This window comes from Poecilia reticulata, chromosome 19 (genome assembly GCF_904066995.2).
Source record: "Poecilia reticulata chromosome 19, P_reticulata-male-v2, whole genome shotgun sequence".
NCBI lineage: Eukaryota > Metazoa > Chordata > Actinopteri > Cyprinodontiformes > Poeciliidae > Poecilia > Poecilia reticulata.
The window spans coordinates 20,251,313-20,264,181 of NC_088848.1; the positions used below are offsets into that span (position 1 = coordinate 20,251,313).

Below are 12,869 nucleotides of genomic sequence, written 5' to 3' on the forward strand. Positions count from 1 at the left end.
TTTACAAAGCCCCAAACTAATTTTCAAAATTTATTAGTACCACTTCCTGATGGTCTCTCACATAAAATCCCAGAAGAAAATGATTTGCAGTTGTATTTGGAAATGTTCAAGGGGTGAGAATACTTCTCGACATCTTATGTCTGACCGCCGAAGAAACAATGGTCTTAATCTAAGCCTAAGAAAGCACCAACATTACTGCCATATAAAGACCTACAAAGCCATGTAAGCTCTCTGGTTGTAATGTAATGTAAGAGTTGGCAGAACTCAGGGACTCTCTGCCTCCCTAAAGGAAGAGACACAGCAAGTCGCACAAAAAAGTGGAGAGAGTCTACAGAAAATTACCCTGGGCATGGTACTTCATTAGAATATAATTACTTCATAAATCTCAGAAAATTCAACAATAACAGTATGGTTTTAATTGTATGCTCTGTTCACTACTGTCCCCTCATTAATCAAAGAGGAGAAAGGTTGAACTGTACAGGAGAGCGAGGCTTTAACAGGATTTGTCAGCAATGTTCCACCCAGGGCCCCAAGGGACGTACGAACATACTAGCAGTACTCAGGAGCAACTAAGACAGTTTTCACACAGAAGACAGCAGCAGGCGAGCTGTCGATGATTCACCTTGTCACTCAGGTCCCTGGAGACGTACAGCAGTATGTCCTTAGCCACGTCTGCGTAGAACTGCTCACCTGATACCTGGAAAAGAATGGAAAACACCTGCATGAGGGCTATGATTCAACCGGAGTTCGACCCCTAACGGCATCGCCTTGTGATTCATCAACAGGATGTTCCCAGCAGAATCTTACAAGAGCGCTCAGGCTACTTGTATATCATCATTAAACACAGCAAGTACATCTGGCTGTATTTCAGCTTGTGTCTGTTGGTCTTTGTTATTTAGTTTGAGTCTACACACCAAAAAATAAACGGGTCAGTGCACCAGACTCTGAGGAAGATACCACAAACTCTGAGACTCAGATTCAACTAGTTTTTACCCAATCCTAAACAAAACACAGCAAAACCCCATCAATTGTGAAATGGTAAACGCTCACCCAAGTCTCACACTCGGGGTTTCTGTCTGGCTCATTAAAGAGCCAGTGAGTAACTTCTTTACCGTCCTCAACATTCTGTCTGCTGTAGTTCACTGACCATTTTTAGGATCCACCTTTTCTCTAGATCTGTGGTGATTGTCACACAAAGACACTGTTGGGAAGAAGGTCTAGCAGAGACTGTTGTTCCTACTGCAACGAAAAAAGTACCTTGGTACAGTGTACTGTAAGGTACGGTGTATGACACTGCCATCCTGGACACAAATCGTTTGGGTTTTTACATTCAGGTCAACGCTGCAGAGATTTTGCAAATGATGCTCGATAGCAGGGGTGGGCAATCCTGGTCCTCAGGGGCCGGTGTCCTGCAACTCTTAGATGACTCCTTGGCCCAAGTCACCTGGATCCAGTAGCTGAATCACCTCCTCAGTGCAGTCAAGTTCTCCAGAGTCCTGCTAATGACTTCATTATTTGACTCAGGTGTGTTGAAGTAGAGACACATCTAAAAGTTGCAGGAGACCGGCCCTCCAGGCCTGGAGTTGCCCAACCCTGCTATCGAGCATCATTTGCAAAATCAAGAAAGTTTCATCTCCCATGTTGCTTCTCTGACGAACACAATTGATACCTTACAGAAAGAGTAGGCAGCTACTTTACTGCAAAACAGAAATACACATACAGGCACTTTTCCATAATATATGTTGTGCAAAATATGAGTGTAAGTACATTTACTTTGTTTTTATCTCTTCTAATGAAGTTTACATTTAATGTCTATAAAGTGTGAGCATGTGAAACTGAAGTCAAAATCCTTGTTTGTATGCACAGACTTGGCCAATAAGGCTGATTCTGAAGAGAAACCCAAACCTGAAAAGCGGATATGTAAGCCACAGCCAGCTGAGCCTGGTCATACAGCATCTTCTCAAAGTGAGGAACGTGCCACGAAGAGTCTGTGGAGTAACGATGAAAACCCTGGAAAAACAGCCGCAGAATGAGGTCCTTTCCAGGAAAACCATTAGAAAAGACATACAGCAAACACCAGTGCTGCATGACTAAGAAAATGAGGCTCTAACTGTCTCACTGGGCTTTTAACGACTAATATTTATCTCACCACAAAACACACCGAGAAGAAGGGGAATTAAAGTTAAAAAAAACAACAAAAAAACATCTACAGTAAACTCTTGGTTGGAGAACCGCAGCACAGAGTGGCATCTTGGGGTCACTGAATCCCCATAACTTTTAGAAGTTAGGTCTCCCTAAATGTTCTACTATCAAAGTTGTGAACATGGAGTTTGCTGAACTCAACTGAGACTTTTAACTGGAGCTGTGTGCTCTGGTCAGATTGAGAGGGTTTTATAGGATTACAAGAAAATGTAGTAAATTGGGGCTGTGCACAGTACTCAAATAAAGGTAGGATTTTCTTCTAAACCTTTTGACACAAAACAATGTGGCTGCAATTTTTTAAAAAATTCTATTTTAAGGCTTTTTACACATATTTACTAGATGTACACAAAACAAATCCAAGTAAGGAAGGACATGCAAATGGTTGAGTTTCCAAAGGTAGTTAATCTTTTTTTTTTTTTAGCAGTTGGCATAAATAAACTTAACTGACATTAATTGTGCGGTTTTCTGATTGGATGGATGAACCTGGTAATCAGGTTCCAACTGAACTAAATGATTAGGTTGTATTGAAATGACTTTAATTTGTTTGAGGTTAAATTAGACCCAAAATGCGTTCATATACAACTGGATAGGAATTGGATCAGTTTGTAATGTACAGTGCCTTGAGGTGGCATTTCTTATGAATCTGTGATTGAAAAAAAAACTGAATTCTGCTCACAACTAAAATATCCCATTCATTACATAACAGCATAAAACACACTTTTACCATTTGGTCCTTAGCAAATTTTACCACAGAGTTAATTTGCTCTTTCTTATATCCAGCCTGCTGTCTGATACTGCAATAACCAGATAGTTAGGCTTTACAGCAATAACATGACTGATTTTATACAGAAGACACAATATTAGCTTGATAAATTTGCAAACATTTATGCATGAATAGTTTCCTACGTTCCCAGCATGGATACGAACCTGTGCAATGTGGTCGTGGATGCCTCCCAGTGCCATCATTCGGAGTGTGTGCAAGGCCATCTGGAGGGCCTCGACACCCTCTGAGGTGGAGCAATTCATGGACCAATAAGACATGAGGAACATCAGATTCACTGTAGAGGGACAGAAAGACCAGCTCACATGAGTTCTCATCCAGCTGGTGTACATCTGTGAAGCCAATCTGAACTATGGTGCAAACAGAACAGAGCATGGGAAGAGCTGCCATTTCCTTTAGCCATTTATGCTAAACCATCAAGACAAATGGAAACCAGAGAGTTGCAGATGAGCACTCTGGCTCCAGGTGAGTCTACCTGGAGAGGGGAACTTGGGAGCGTCTTTAAAGCCTCCGTACTCTTCCTCATAGGAGTGGACCAGCTGCTGAAAGCAGCGGTTAGCAACGTCTGGGGCCAAGGGAGGGCTTTCTCCTGGGTTCGCAGTGATGGTTGTGCCTTTCTTTAGAGCGTCGATTATCTTCTCACCACTGGACTCTAAAGTCGCTCGGTTGTTCTGCCACTGCAGAGAGGAAGCCACTTTTCAGAGTCTTTAAATTAACACATTGCAACGTGACGTCACACGTGCAAGATCCTGCCCCCAGCTCCCTGCTGGAGGGCAATAACAATGACTGCAATTGGTTTTAACTGTCAAATTGTCAACATAATGCGCTAAATCTTAAATGTGAGCGTGACGTATCAAAGAAAAAGGGATGCAGTGCTTAGCTACTAATTGCCAAAACTATGACATCTAGGTAAGGTTCAAGAGCATCACATTTCACATGTTAGAAAAATGTTCTAATTTTTTAAAAATACAGCGATGGTGCGGGAAGTAGGCCAGTTACGCTAGCTTGACTTTGACAACCTTAACATGTAGATGTGCTGCAGAATTTGGTGTGTTCCAGTTCAGTTAAAGGGAACCCACACACACTCTGTCAGATCATTAGTACAGCAGGTGTTCTGTTCTTTGTGTGGGAAATGTTTGTGTTTTTTGGTGTTTAATCCTGATACATTAGTGGAGCTGTTGTCAGCTGCCACAGCAACGAGTCTGTGTGTAGCATAGCTGCCACAGACAGTAAGGAAAAGAGAAGAATAAGAGTGGTTAGGTTATTCTTCAACGGTTTTTCAGCGTTATTTTCCTTTTGTTGTGGCGCACATCACTGAATTAATAACACCTTCATATCCAGGTTTCATTTTGCTAATGGAACTGTTGTACCGCAGCAACGCAGCTATAGATGGCATGTAAAAGAGTAGTCTTTTTGCCCTCCAGCGTTGTGCGCATGCACAAAATATCTGGATGCAAACAATGACAAGCAACATGTCTACAAATAGCGAAGCACCGATTGTCTTCTGGCCCATCACCAATCTTTAAAGAGCCTGACCTGTTGATTCTGACTTTAGCTGATATTGATTTTCTTTTTCTGAAAAGTCGCTGGATATAGAGACAAAGTTGCTAAGTTGGCAGCAATTGAGTGACTATTGTTAACTGTGACTTGGTGGGCTGGTCTGCCTGCTCACAGCAGAGCAAAAGGGGACAGCGGCAGATTTTCAGACATTTGCAGAGGCAGATAAGACCCGTTTGTCATACAAGTGTGGCCTGTTCTCCCAAAATTCAGGAAATAGGACCAATCTATTGGTGCACGGCTAATATTTAAGTCACTTCTTAATATGTTCGGTTTAATTATCTAGTGTTTCTACCTGTTCAATGATTCTCATCAGAACTGTCTTGAAGCCTGGTCTTCTTCCTTGGTCCCTCGGGGGGAAGTAAGTACCTCCGATAAAAGGTCGAAGGTCGGGAGTTAACCACACACTCATGGGCCAGCCTCCACCCCCACTTGTTGCCTGGCAAGAAAATAAATGAATAAAACAACCAAATGCAGGACAAAAAACAGCCTTTGTTGAGAAAAAAAGTCTAACAAGAAACACACAAACCTGCACAAAGGTCATGTAGACCTTGTCCACGTCGGGTCTCTCTTCTCTGTCCAGTTTGATGCAGACAAAGTTGTCACTGAGGATTTTTCCAATCTCCTCATCTTTGAAAGACTCCCTCTCCATAACGTGACACCAATGGCACGTTGAATAGCCCACTGGTGGTTGGAGACGATCATAGAGAATCATTAGGCATAACTTTAGCAAATAGAGTGCTGAGAAGAGGCATTTTGTCACTTCAATGTAAATCTTTTGATAAGTGGTGTGAAGGTTATATATTGTCTTAATCTTACAAAATCAGAGCCTGTTAGCTACTTTGAATAATTAATTGACAGAATTTTACTGTTCAGTTTGATAACTGGAATGTTTGTATTTATGATTAAATTGAAATCAATTGAAATTTGTTGTGAATTGGCACTATCCAGATGAAATTGAATTGAATTAAAGTCTCAATATTATTCCATGAATGATCCCAACTGATAAATTTTTTTTTTCTTTTGAGATTATCCGATCTGAGCTGACTGAAATAAAATAAATCCAATCATCTGGGTTTAAGTAATAATAATAATGTTGACTTGAACATCTTACCTGATAAGAAGATGGGTTTGTCTTCCTTTTTTGCCTTTTCAAACGCCTCATGTCCCCATGGATACCTGCAAAAACAGTCAAAACAAACAAAATCACATTTCAACATACAAATTTATTAAGATGAATAACTGTCAGGTTTAAAAGGCCTCACCAGTCGACGGGGTTGTGTGCATGTTGTAACAGGTATGGCGACCGCTCATTGGCCAACCGGTTTGTGTGTTTGGGATGCGGTGATGGTGGATTGCTACTCCCTGATGCCATGCTCAGGAACACAGACGGACTGAAGGCACAGCAACAATACAGCCACTACAACAACTAGTAGTTTTGTCTTTATTTCAATAAACAAACTTGGTGCTACTGTGTATTACTTTGACATGTATAAGCGGAAAATGTAAAGCGGACACACTGTTAACTGGGGTTACTATCAGGGCTGCAGCCAACTGAATTGCAAACGGTGCTTAATGGGAGACATCTTTTACAGTTTGAGTTTTGGCTTAATCACTGCTCTCACTGTGTGAGATTTCAAATTTGCCATTTGCTCTAAAACTGGCAAATGGCCATTTTTAGAGCTAATTTAGTAATTGATTACTAAATTAGTTGACAATTATTGCAATAATCAATTAATCAAGATGAATTAGATTAATCGATTCAGCCTTAAGCTATACATTCATTCTAGAATTGTGCCGCTCAATGAGACAGTCAGAGCCTTCAGTCAGAGGCCTTTTCAGTTTTGTTGCCAGACCGACTGCTGCAGCAGTGGGTACAAATTAAATTTATTTAAATTTATACACCTATGTTGGCTGCAACAGCTGCCTTCAAGTGTTTGCGATAATTGGCAATGATACTTTTAAATTGCATTGAGGAATTTTGGATCAATTTTATTGCAGAACGGTTTTTAAGCAGGCACATTTGAGAAAGAGGGCTTCCTGGAGCGCTTTACATCACTTTGTAACCCTAGTGCGCTTAAAAAATCTCATGACTGGACATTGTTTTTTTTTATAATTTTTTCCTAGCATGTTAAATTCATGGTTTTCCCAATTTAAACAATTCGTCCAGTACCTGAAACAAAGCTCCACACCACTCCACTACCACCACGTTTCTACAGAATGTATAATCTAATAAAGCAATTATATTCACAGTGCGTTAACAGCTATAGGTGTCGATATGAGCTAAATCATATCAAGATAAAACCCATTTCACATTTGCGCAGTACTAGGTAAGCGAACTATCTATCGAACTCCATTTAATTGTTTTACAGTTTAATATAACTGGGCTTGCATATGTATATTCCTCCTCGTGTAAGTATGAGCGTACACCTTACGACAGATTAAGTCTATTCCCTCCTGTCGGCCGAAATATTTACATTACAAAATAAATGAATATACGAATTTCTGACACGCGAACCGCACCGGCATAGCTAATTCTCAGTGTTAGCGAAGACACGTCTGGACGTTCTCATGGTAACCAGTAACAAAAGCTAACGCGTGCTACTGAAGATAAGTGCTGTAACATTTTTATCTATGCCGAATTTAAGGAAAGGGTCTTTTAACTTGAATTAATTGTCTTTGTTCAGCAGTGTACTCCTCTTGACAAAAGCTAATGTTTTGGTCATGTTAAATACCTGTTTTCGACATGGAATTTCAAGTATCGCTAACTCTCCACTGTTATGATTCCACAAGGAACAAAATGACAATGACGCACTGTAAAATATCGAGCGCTCCTTCCTCTCATTATCAGTTGACAGGAAGGTTATTTAATTACTCTGAGCTCGCCTACCTGAGGTAGCTGGCCGACACCGACTGTGGTTGTTGGAGTAGCTGTGACCTGCCTCTCAGTGAATGGGGAATGTCTTCGAAACCCCTCGTGGGACCAGCTGAGCTCCGCCGCGGACCGTCAGCTGCCAGAAAGGACGCAGCCGCGGAGCGTGCGGTCCCCGCACGAGTGTCTCTAAACGCCGACCAACGCCATGCCTGTCTCAACATCCTAATCCACTAAGTGCATTACTTTAGCGCGCTAGCGTTAGCTGCTTTATTGACATACAACAGCCTACACTCCCATGCATGGGAGACACTCTCTTGCTGCATTCTCCTCATTCGACACAAGATAGCGCTCCAGGCCAAAAAAATTAAGTTCACACGAAGCATTGAACTTGGTTTCAGAGTTTTCAAAGTTTGGCAAAGTAGACAGAAAGATTAGAAGTTTTTAAAAATATTTCAATTTCCATTACATTGCCTAGCTTGTTTTTTTCCTCTCGTTCTTCCTTCTCCTTCCGTCCATTCTTTGTGTCTGTCCTTTCTTTTTCTTCCCTTGTCCTTCCATCTGTCATGCTTTTATGTACTAATATCCCCACCTTGTGCCATTTCTTCCCTTCCTTCTGTCCGTCCTCTTAAAACTCTTTTCTGCCCATTTCCTCTTTCTTCCTTATGTCCTATTTCTATTCCTTTCTCGTATCATTTCTTTGTTTTTCTTTCATTCCCTGTGGCTTTTCTTCCTTCTGTGTGTCTTTTCTTTATGCCTTTCCTTTTTTGCTTACTGCCTCACTTTCTTCTCTCTCTCATTTCTTCCGAGTCACACCTCACTGTGTTCCTTCCATCTTTGCTTCTCTTCCTCCATTTCTCTCCTTCCTTTTTACTGGTGTCACATTCAAGCTGTAGAAATGTCAACAAATCTCATGTAAACTGTTTGTATTGAAAATAAATGTTTTTAATTTTCTCAGAACTGACAAATATTTTAAAAAGGAAATAGAATCAGGATAATTATGGAAATTACATGAAAATTGCGCATAAACCTTGTTAAACTTAAATTTTGCTTTCTGAGGCCAATTTACTTAAAGGTTTGCTGCATTTATGTTGCTCAAGAATAGAAACAAAATGCGTAGGAACAAGTAAAGCATCAAGTGACTTTTTAAGTCTTCTTGATAAATATAAAAATCAATCTTTAACAAAAATAAACAAAGAGGTAGACACGTTTTCATCGTCCTTTCGCCCGTTTCAAGTTGAGCTTCACAATCGTTGCGACGAAATCATCTCGAGTCACCACGTCTGAGGCGACGATGTTCATTGGCGTCTTGTCGTATTGCTGGTTCACCCACCGCAGCAACTTTGGCAGACCCCTTCGCACAACGTTGGTGAAGTTGTCACAAATGCGAAGGATGTACCTGAGGATTCTGGTGTCATGTGGTAGGGTTGGATTCAAGCCACAGACAAAGAAATCTGGACAGAAAGGGTCACAGATGTATTCCGAGGCACGGAACGCAGCGTAAAGACACAAGTTGTTGTCACCAAAAGGGAACTAAGCCAACAAATGGTTGTAGAAACGAGGAATACTCACACGTGAAGGATTTCTCCTTTTCCAAAGCCTGACAGAGTTTGGTTGTAATTACGCCACGGTCCATGCTGTTGCCATAGTAATAAATTATTTTTCTCCATAACACAGGCTGTATAAATTGTATGTTGTCGTATGAGACTATTATGTTTTTGCCTTGACTCCAGCAGCTCTTCAGGGTAGGAGAGTTCTGTGGTGACACATTATTGTTGTCCCTTAAAAAGGAATACTTTTGAGAGATTTATAACCAAAAGATGGTCAGCAAAAACATTACCGTCCTCAGGAGGAGTTTGTTTCCAAACAGATTTTTCATGAAGGTGATGAGGTGGTTGTGAAGTTGTTCGGAGATTTTTTTGTCGAACCCCTCAAAGTGGGATAAAGATAGGATGATGATTTCTTTAGGATGACTCTCTGCCCACATGTTTATTTCCCTGAGTACAGTCTGAAATTAGGAGTTTGGGGAAGGGAATACACAGCCACACTCAATTAAATGTTCTTATATTTAACACAATGAGCTAACAAACCCCCAAGAAACATCAATGACTTGTCAAGGTTTTACACTTTGGTCCACGGTTACCCTTCAGAGATTTAATGTTTACCTCAACATCAGTTTTGGTGTACAGGCCATGGTGAAAGAAAAGCCTGGTGGGATTTGTGTCATTTGGCTTGCGGGCAATCCTAAGGTCAAAGTAGCGAGCTCCGGCATTCAGCTGCTCAGTTATGCACACCTCCTGTGATTAAAAGACCTGGCAATTCAAACCCCTTTTCCATCTCTCTCAGAAATACATTTGCTGTTAAAACGCTCCTTACCTGCGTGGCTGCCCAAGTGTGGATAATTTTACGCAGGCAGTAGATTCTGCTAAACCTCCTCAGTCTCTCAGGCTCGATGATTCTAGAGTCGATGTCCAGGTCATAACTCATCGAGTCATGGCTTCCTAGGGATGACAAAAGAAAGATCATGGAGAAAACCACTTCTCTGGGTTATAGTTATCTACAAATTACCACTCGTATTCAAATGTGGTTTTCTAAAATGTTGAATTTACTATAGCTTGGGGGGAAAACTCACTGGATATTTCTGGTTCTACTTGATGTAAAAAAAAAATGTAAAAAAAAAATCACAGAACACCAATGTTTTTTTTTTTTTACAAGATAAGTTAATTTCCCAATAACTTTCTCGGAAACTCCAGAAAACAAACTTTGTTTTTGGTAAATCATGAACTGATTGGTGTGGTGTAGCGTGTTAAACCTGATTCCATTTCTCAAATGCACACAACAGCAATAGAGGATTTATGAGTGTAATTGCACTCATTGAATAGTTGCACTTGGGGGTCGTGCAAAATCCCCAAGGGATCACAAATAGACCTCTGGTTACACTTTGGACACCCCTACTCCAACAGAGACCATCTCTCTCCATTAACGTTGACCCGCTTCATTGACCCGCTGTTGAAAAGTAACAAAACACGAAAAAGTTCAAGGCTTGTGAGTATTTTGGCAAAGTGATGGAGACTGTTTACAAGATTAATTCAATTGATTTCCATTTTTAAGGCACTGTAAACTTCTAGAGCGGGGCTACTCTAGCTTAGATTCTGGTAAAGAAAACAAAACTACATTCTTTCATCATGATTACGTTCTTTGCACCGTGACAGAACCGGAGTTTCCGACCTGGTATGGCCAGTTTAAACAGAGGGATGGTGTGAAGCTCAGCTGGCAGCTGCGACATCCAATCAGCGTAGCTCATGGTTTTTCCTCTTTTAGTATCAAACGACCCAAATTTGACTCCTAATCTCCTGAAAACAGAAAAATCCAAGAGTAAACCTCACCTGTTCAAGCTCATGAACATAAATGGGAATGTTCCAGGTAGTACTCACCCTGCTGAAGTCGACCTCTTCTTCTCCTGTATTCCGTCAGGTCTGACAGGGCACCTGCTACTTACTATGCATGAGTAGCTGAATTGTTACTGTTGTCTGACCATTGTGGGAGGAGAGAAGCAGTTGTTTCTCCTGTTTGGTGTTCAGGTTTTTCTGATTTCCTGTGTAACTTCCTCATAGTCATTACTACCTATCCTGCCCAAACACACACAGAACAAGTCTTTCAGCTTTCAAACTTAAACTCTGCCACTATAGCAGCTCCTTGTTACATCATATTTTATCTGGACCCAGCTTTAGTGTCTAAACACAAATGAGGGATTTTTTAAAACTCATAAGCTGAAAGGAACTACTTGGAATTACAGCCCTACAAGTTGGATGTTTAAAAAAATTCCTTGATTATCAGGCGACCAGCTCCAGAAATTCTAATGACATATTTGTGTGTGGCAGACCGGTTGAGCCACAACCAAAGCTCCGCCCCCCCATCATGCTGTCACAGGCAGCTGACCAAACCCTGCTCAGTCTGGGCAGATTTCTTTTTTGTACTCATGCAAAAAGTAGTACAACAGATGAAACATTTTTTAGAGTGATGTACAGTGACAGTTTTTCACCACATGTATTTTACACATAGGTCAAAGGTTCTGGTCAAACCGAGTATAAGCAAATATTTCCCAAACTTAGATTTTTATTCCTAACCTACAAGAAAGACCATTTGTCATTTTGTGCAGCAGGCCTCCAACATTTTAAGGTGCTGCATGCAGCGTACTGCCCTCTAGTGACCGAAAACATCGTCTGCCTTAAACACTGTACGATACTGACAGAGCACTGACACACAAACTGGGCCGCTGTTATTCAGGTAAGACGCCTTCTGCCCTTTCAATCACTTTTTTTGAGGCAAAATTTTCAAGAAAAGCACATATTTCTTTCGCAAAATGAGCAACCAGGACAACAAGCTACAGAGAGAAGTCCCATTACTCAGAGCAGAGACAGAACGATGGTTCCCTCTGAGGAGGGGGTCAGTCTAGCCCACTCTCTCACCGGGGAATCCTGGGATGCATTTAGTCTTCAGTCCTGCTGGGAACACGTCCCAGACTCACTAGAGTACCTCCTGAAGATGCATAATGCAGAAAAAAATGCTTTTAAAATTCATAATTGAAGCAAAAACGTACAGAGTTACACAAAGGTTAACCACTTATTACATGGGTGCAGCATTGCCTAACTTTAAAGCAGAGATGTCCTGGAATGTGGGCCTTTATGAGCATTTGCATGTTGTAATTTCATGAACATGTCATGCTGAAATGCAGTTTAATGTCACGTAAGGATAAAGAAATTAATAAAAAAAGGAAAAAGTTCTACATGTTTCTGAGTGTACCTGAAACATGCCGAGTAGATGTTTTGACGTGTAAAGTATCTGTAAATTACAGAGAAAATTTACAAAGATAAAGATATTTAATTCTTCTTAATTATGCACAAAATATTTGGGACTCAGGAAATTATTGGCTCAAATTTTAACTGGATGCCTGATAGGTTATCAACATACGAGAAACAGAAAAATAATGGCTTTTCTTTGACCTTGTTCAGTATTAAAGTATTTTGATACCATCAAAATACATTGATACCCAGTGGTGGGAAGTAACGAAGTACAAATACGTCGTTACTGTACTTAAGTACAGTTTTCATGTATCTGTACTTTACTTAAGTAGATTTAATAATGGGTACTTTCTACTTTTACTCCACTACATTTTACAGTAAGTATCTGTACTTTCTACTTCACTACATTTCTACAAACTGTCTCCTTACTCGTTACATCCAAGTCTCGTTGCGCTTTTTGTCCGTTAAAATGTGGAGTTCAGGGATTTAAGGTGGCGCCGTAAAATCCGAGCAATAACGTGATTTACGTGTCTGTTGTCACCCATCGGCTCCACCTTTACTCGCACGCGGAGCTCCAGACATGCGCAGTGGTTTCCTCTGAGCGGGAGAAGATGTCTGTCTAATCGATAATAGCTGCAGAAATCATAATATATGG

The 12,869-nt window shown here is 40.8% G+C and overlaps 2 protein-coding genes across 4 annotated transcripts in view; both read right to left on the reverse strand.

Annotated features, from left to right (window-relative positions):
* Positions 1-7,745, reverse strand: part of spata20 (spermatogenesis associated 20) — a 39,989-nt gene extending 32,244 nt beyond the window's left edge. The window contains exons 1-9 of one of the 2 annotated variants that reach the window (XM_008437985.3): positions 7,431-7,745; positions 5,806-5,934; positions 5,655-5,719; positions 5,070-5,224; positions 4,836-4,979; positions 3,459-3,660; positions 3,130-3,260; positions 1,906-2,010; positions 623-697 (exon numbers count right to left, since the gene is read on the reverse strand). In XM_008437985.3, the coding sequence (XP_008436207.1) occupies positions 623-697; positions 1,906-2,010; positions 3,130-3,260; positions 3,459-3,660; positions 4,836-4,979; positions 5,070-5,224; positions 5,655-5,719; positions 5,806-5,934; positions 7,431-7,636 (1,212 nt within the window). In that variant the 5' untranslated portion in view covers positions 7,637-7,745. Of the gene's footprint in view, positions 1-622; positions 698-1,905; positions 2,011-3,129; positions 3,261-3,458; positions 3,661-4,835; positions 4,980-5,069; positions 5,225-5,654; positions 5,720-5,805; positions 5,935-7,275; positions 7,364-7,430 lie in introns of those variants that run through there. The other variant, XM_081601062.1, reaches the window with a different exon arrangement.
* Positions 7,746-7,867: 122 nt separating this feature from the next.
* LOC103482067 (PI-PLC X domain-containing protein 1-like) lies at positions 7,868-12,235 on the reverse strand. Of its 2 annotated transcripts, XM_008437983.3 has the most exons (7): positions 10,847-12,235; positions 10,641-10,765; positions 9,789-9,913; positions 9,578-9,709; positions 9,253-9,420; positions 8,985-9,168; positions 7,868-8,866 (listed from the first exon to the last, which is right to left on the reverse strand). In XM_008437983.3, exons 2-7 carry the CDS (start codon positions 10,714-10,716, stop codon positions 8,625-8,627), a joined length of 927 nt encoding a protein of 308 aa, XP_008436205.1. In that variant the 5' UTR covers positions 10,717-10,765; positions 10,847-12,235; the 3' UTR covers positions 7,868-8,624. The 2 variants fall into 2 exon arrangements, with proteins under 2 accessions (XP_008436205.1, XP_008436206.1); XM_008437984.3 differs by lacking the exon at positions 10,847-12,235 and having other exon boundaries at positions 9,789-10,418; positions 10,641-10,766.
* Positions 12,236-12,869: the final 634 nt, after the last annotated feature.

Coding starts and splice junctions, on each gene's coding strand:
- LOC103482067 (XM_008437983.3), bottom strand. CDS start 10,716: ATGAGCTACGCTGATTGGATGTCGCAGCTGCCAGCTGAGCTTCACACC. Junction 9,710..9,788: donor ACACTTGGGCAGCCACGCAG/GTAAGGAGCGTT, acceptor TTTTAATCACAG/GAGGTGTGCATAACTGAGCA. Junction 8,867..8,984: donor AAAGGAGAAATCCTTCACGT/GTGAGTATTCCT, acceptor CTTTCTGTCCAG/ATTTCTTTGTCTGTGGCTTG.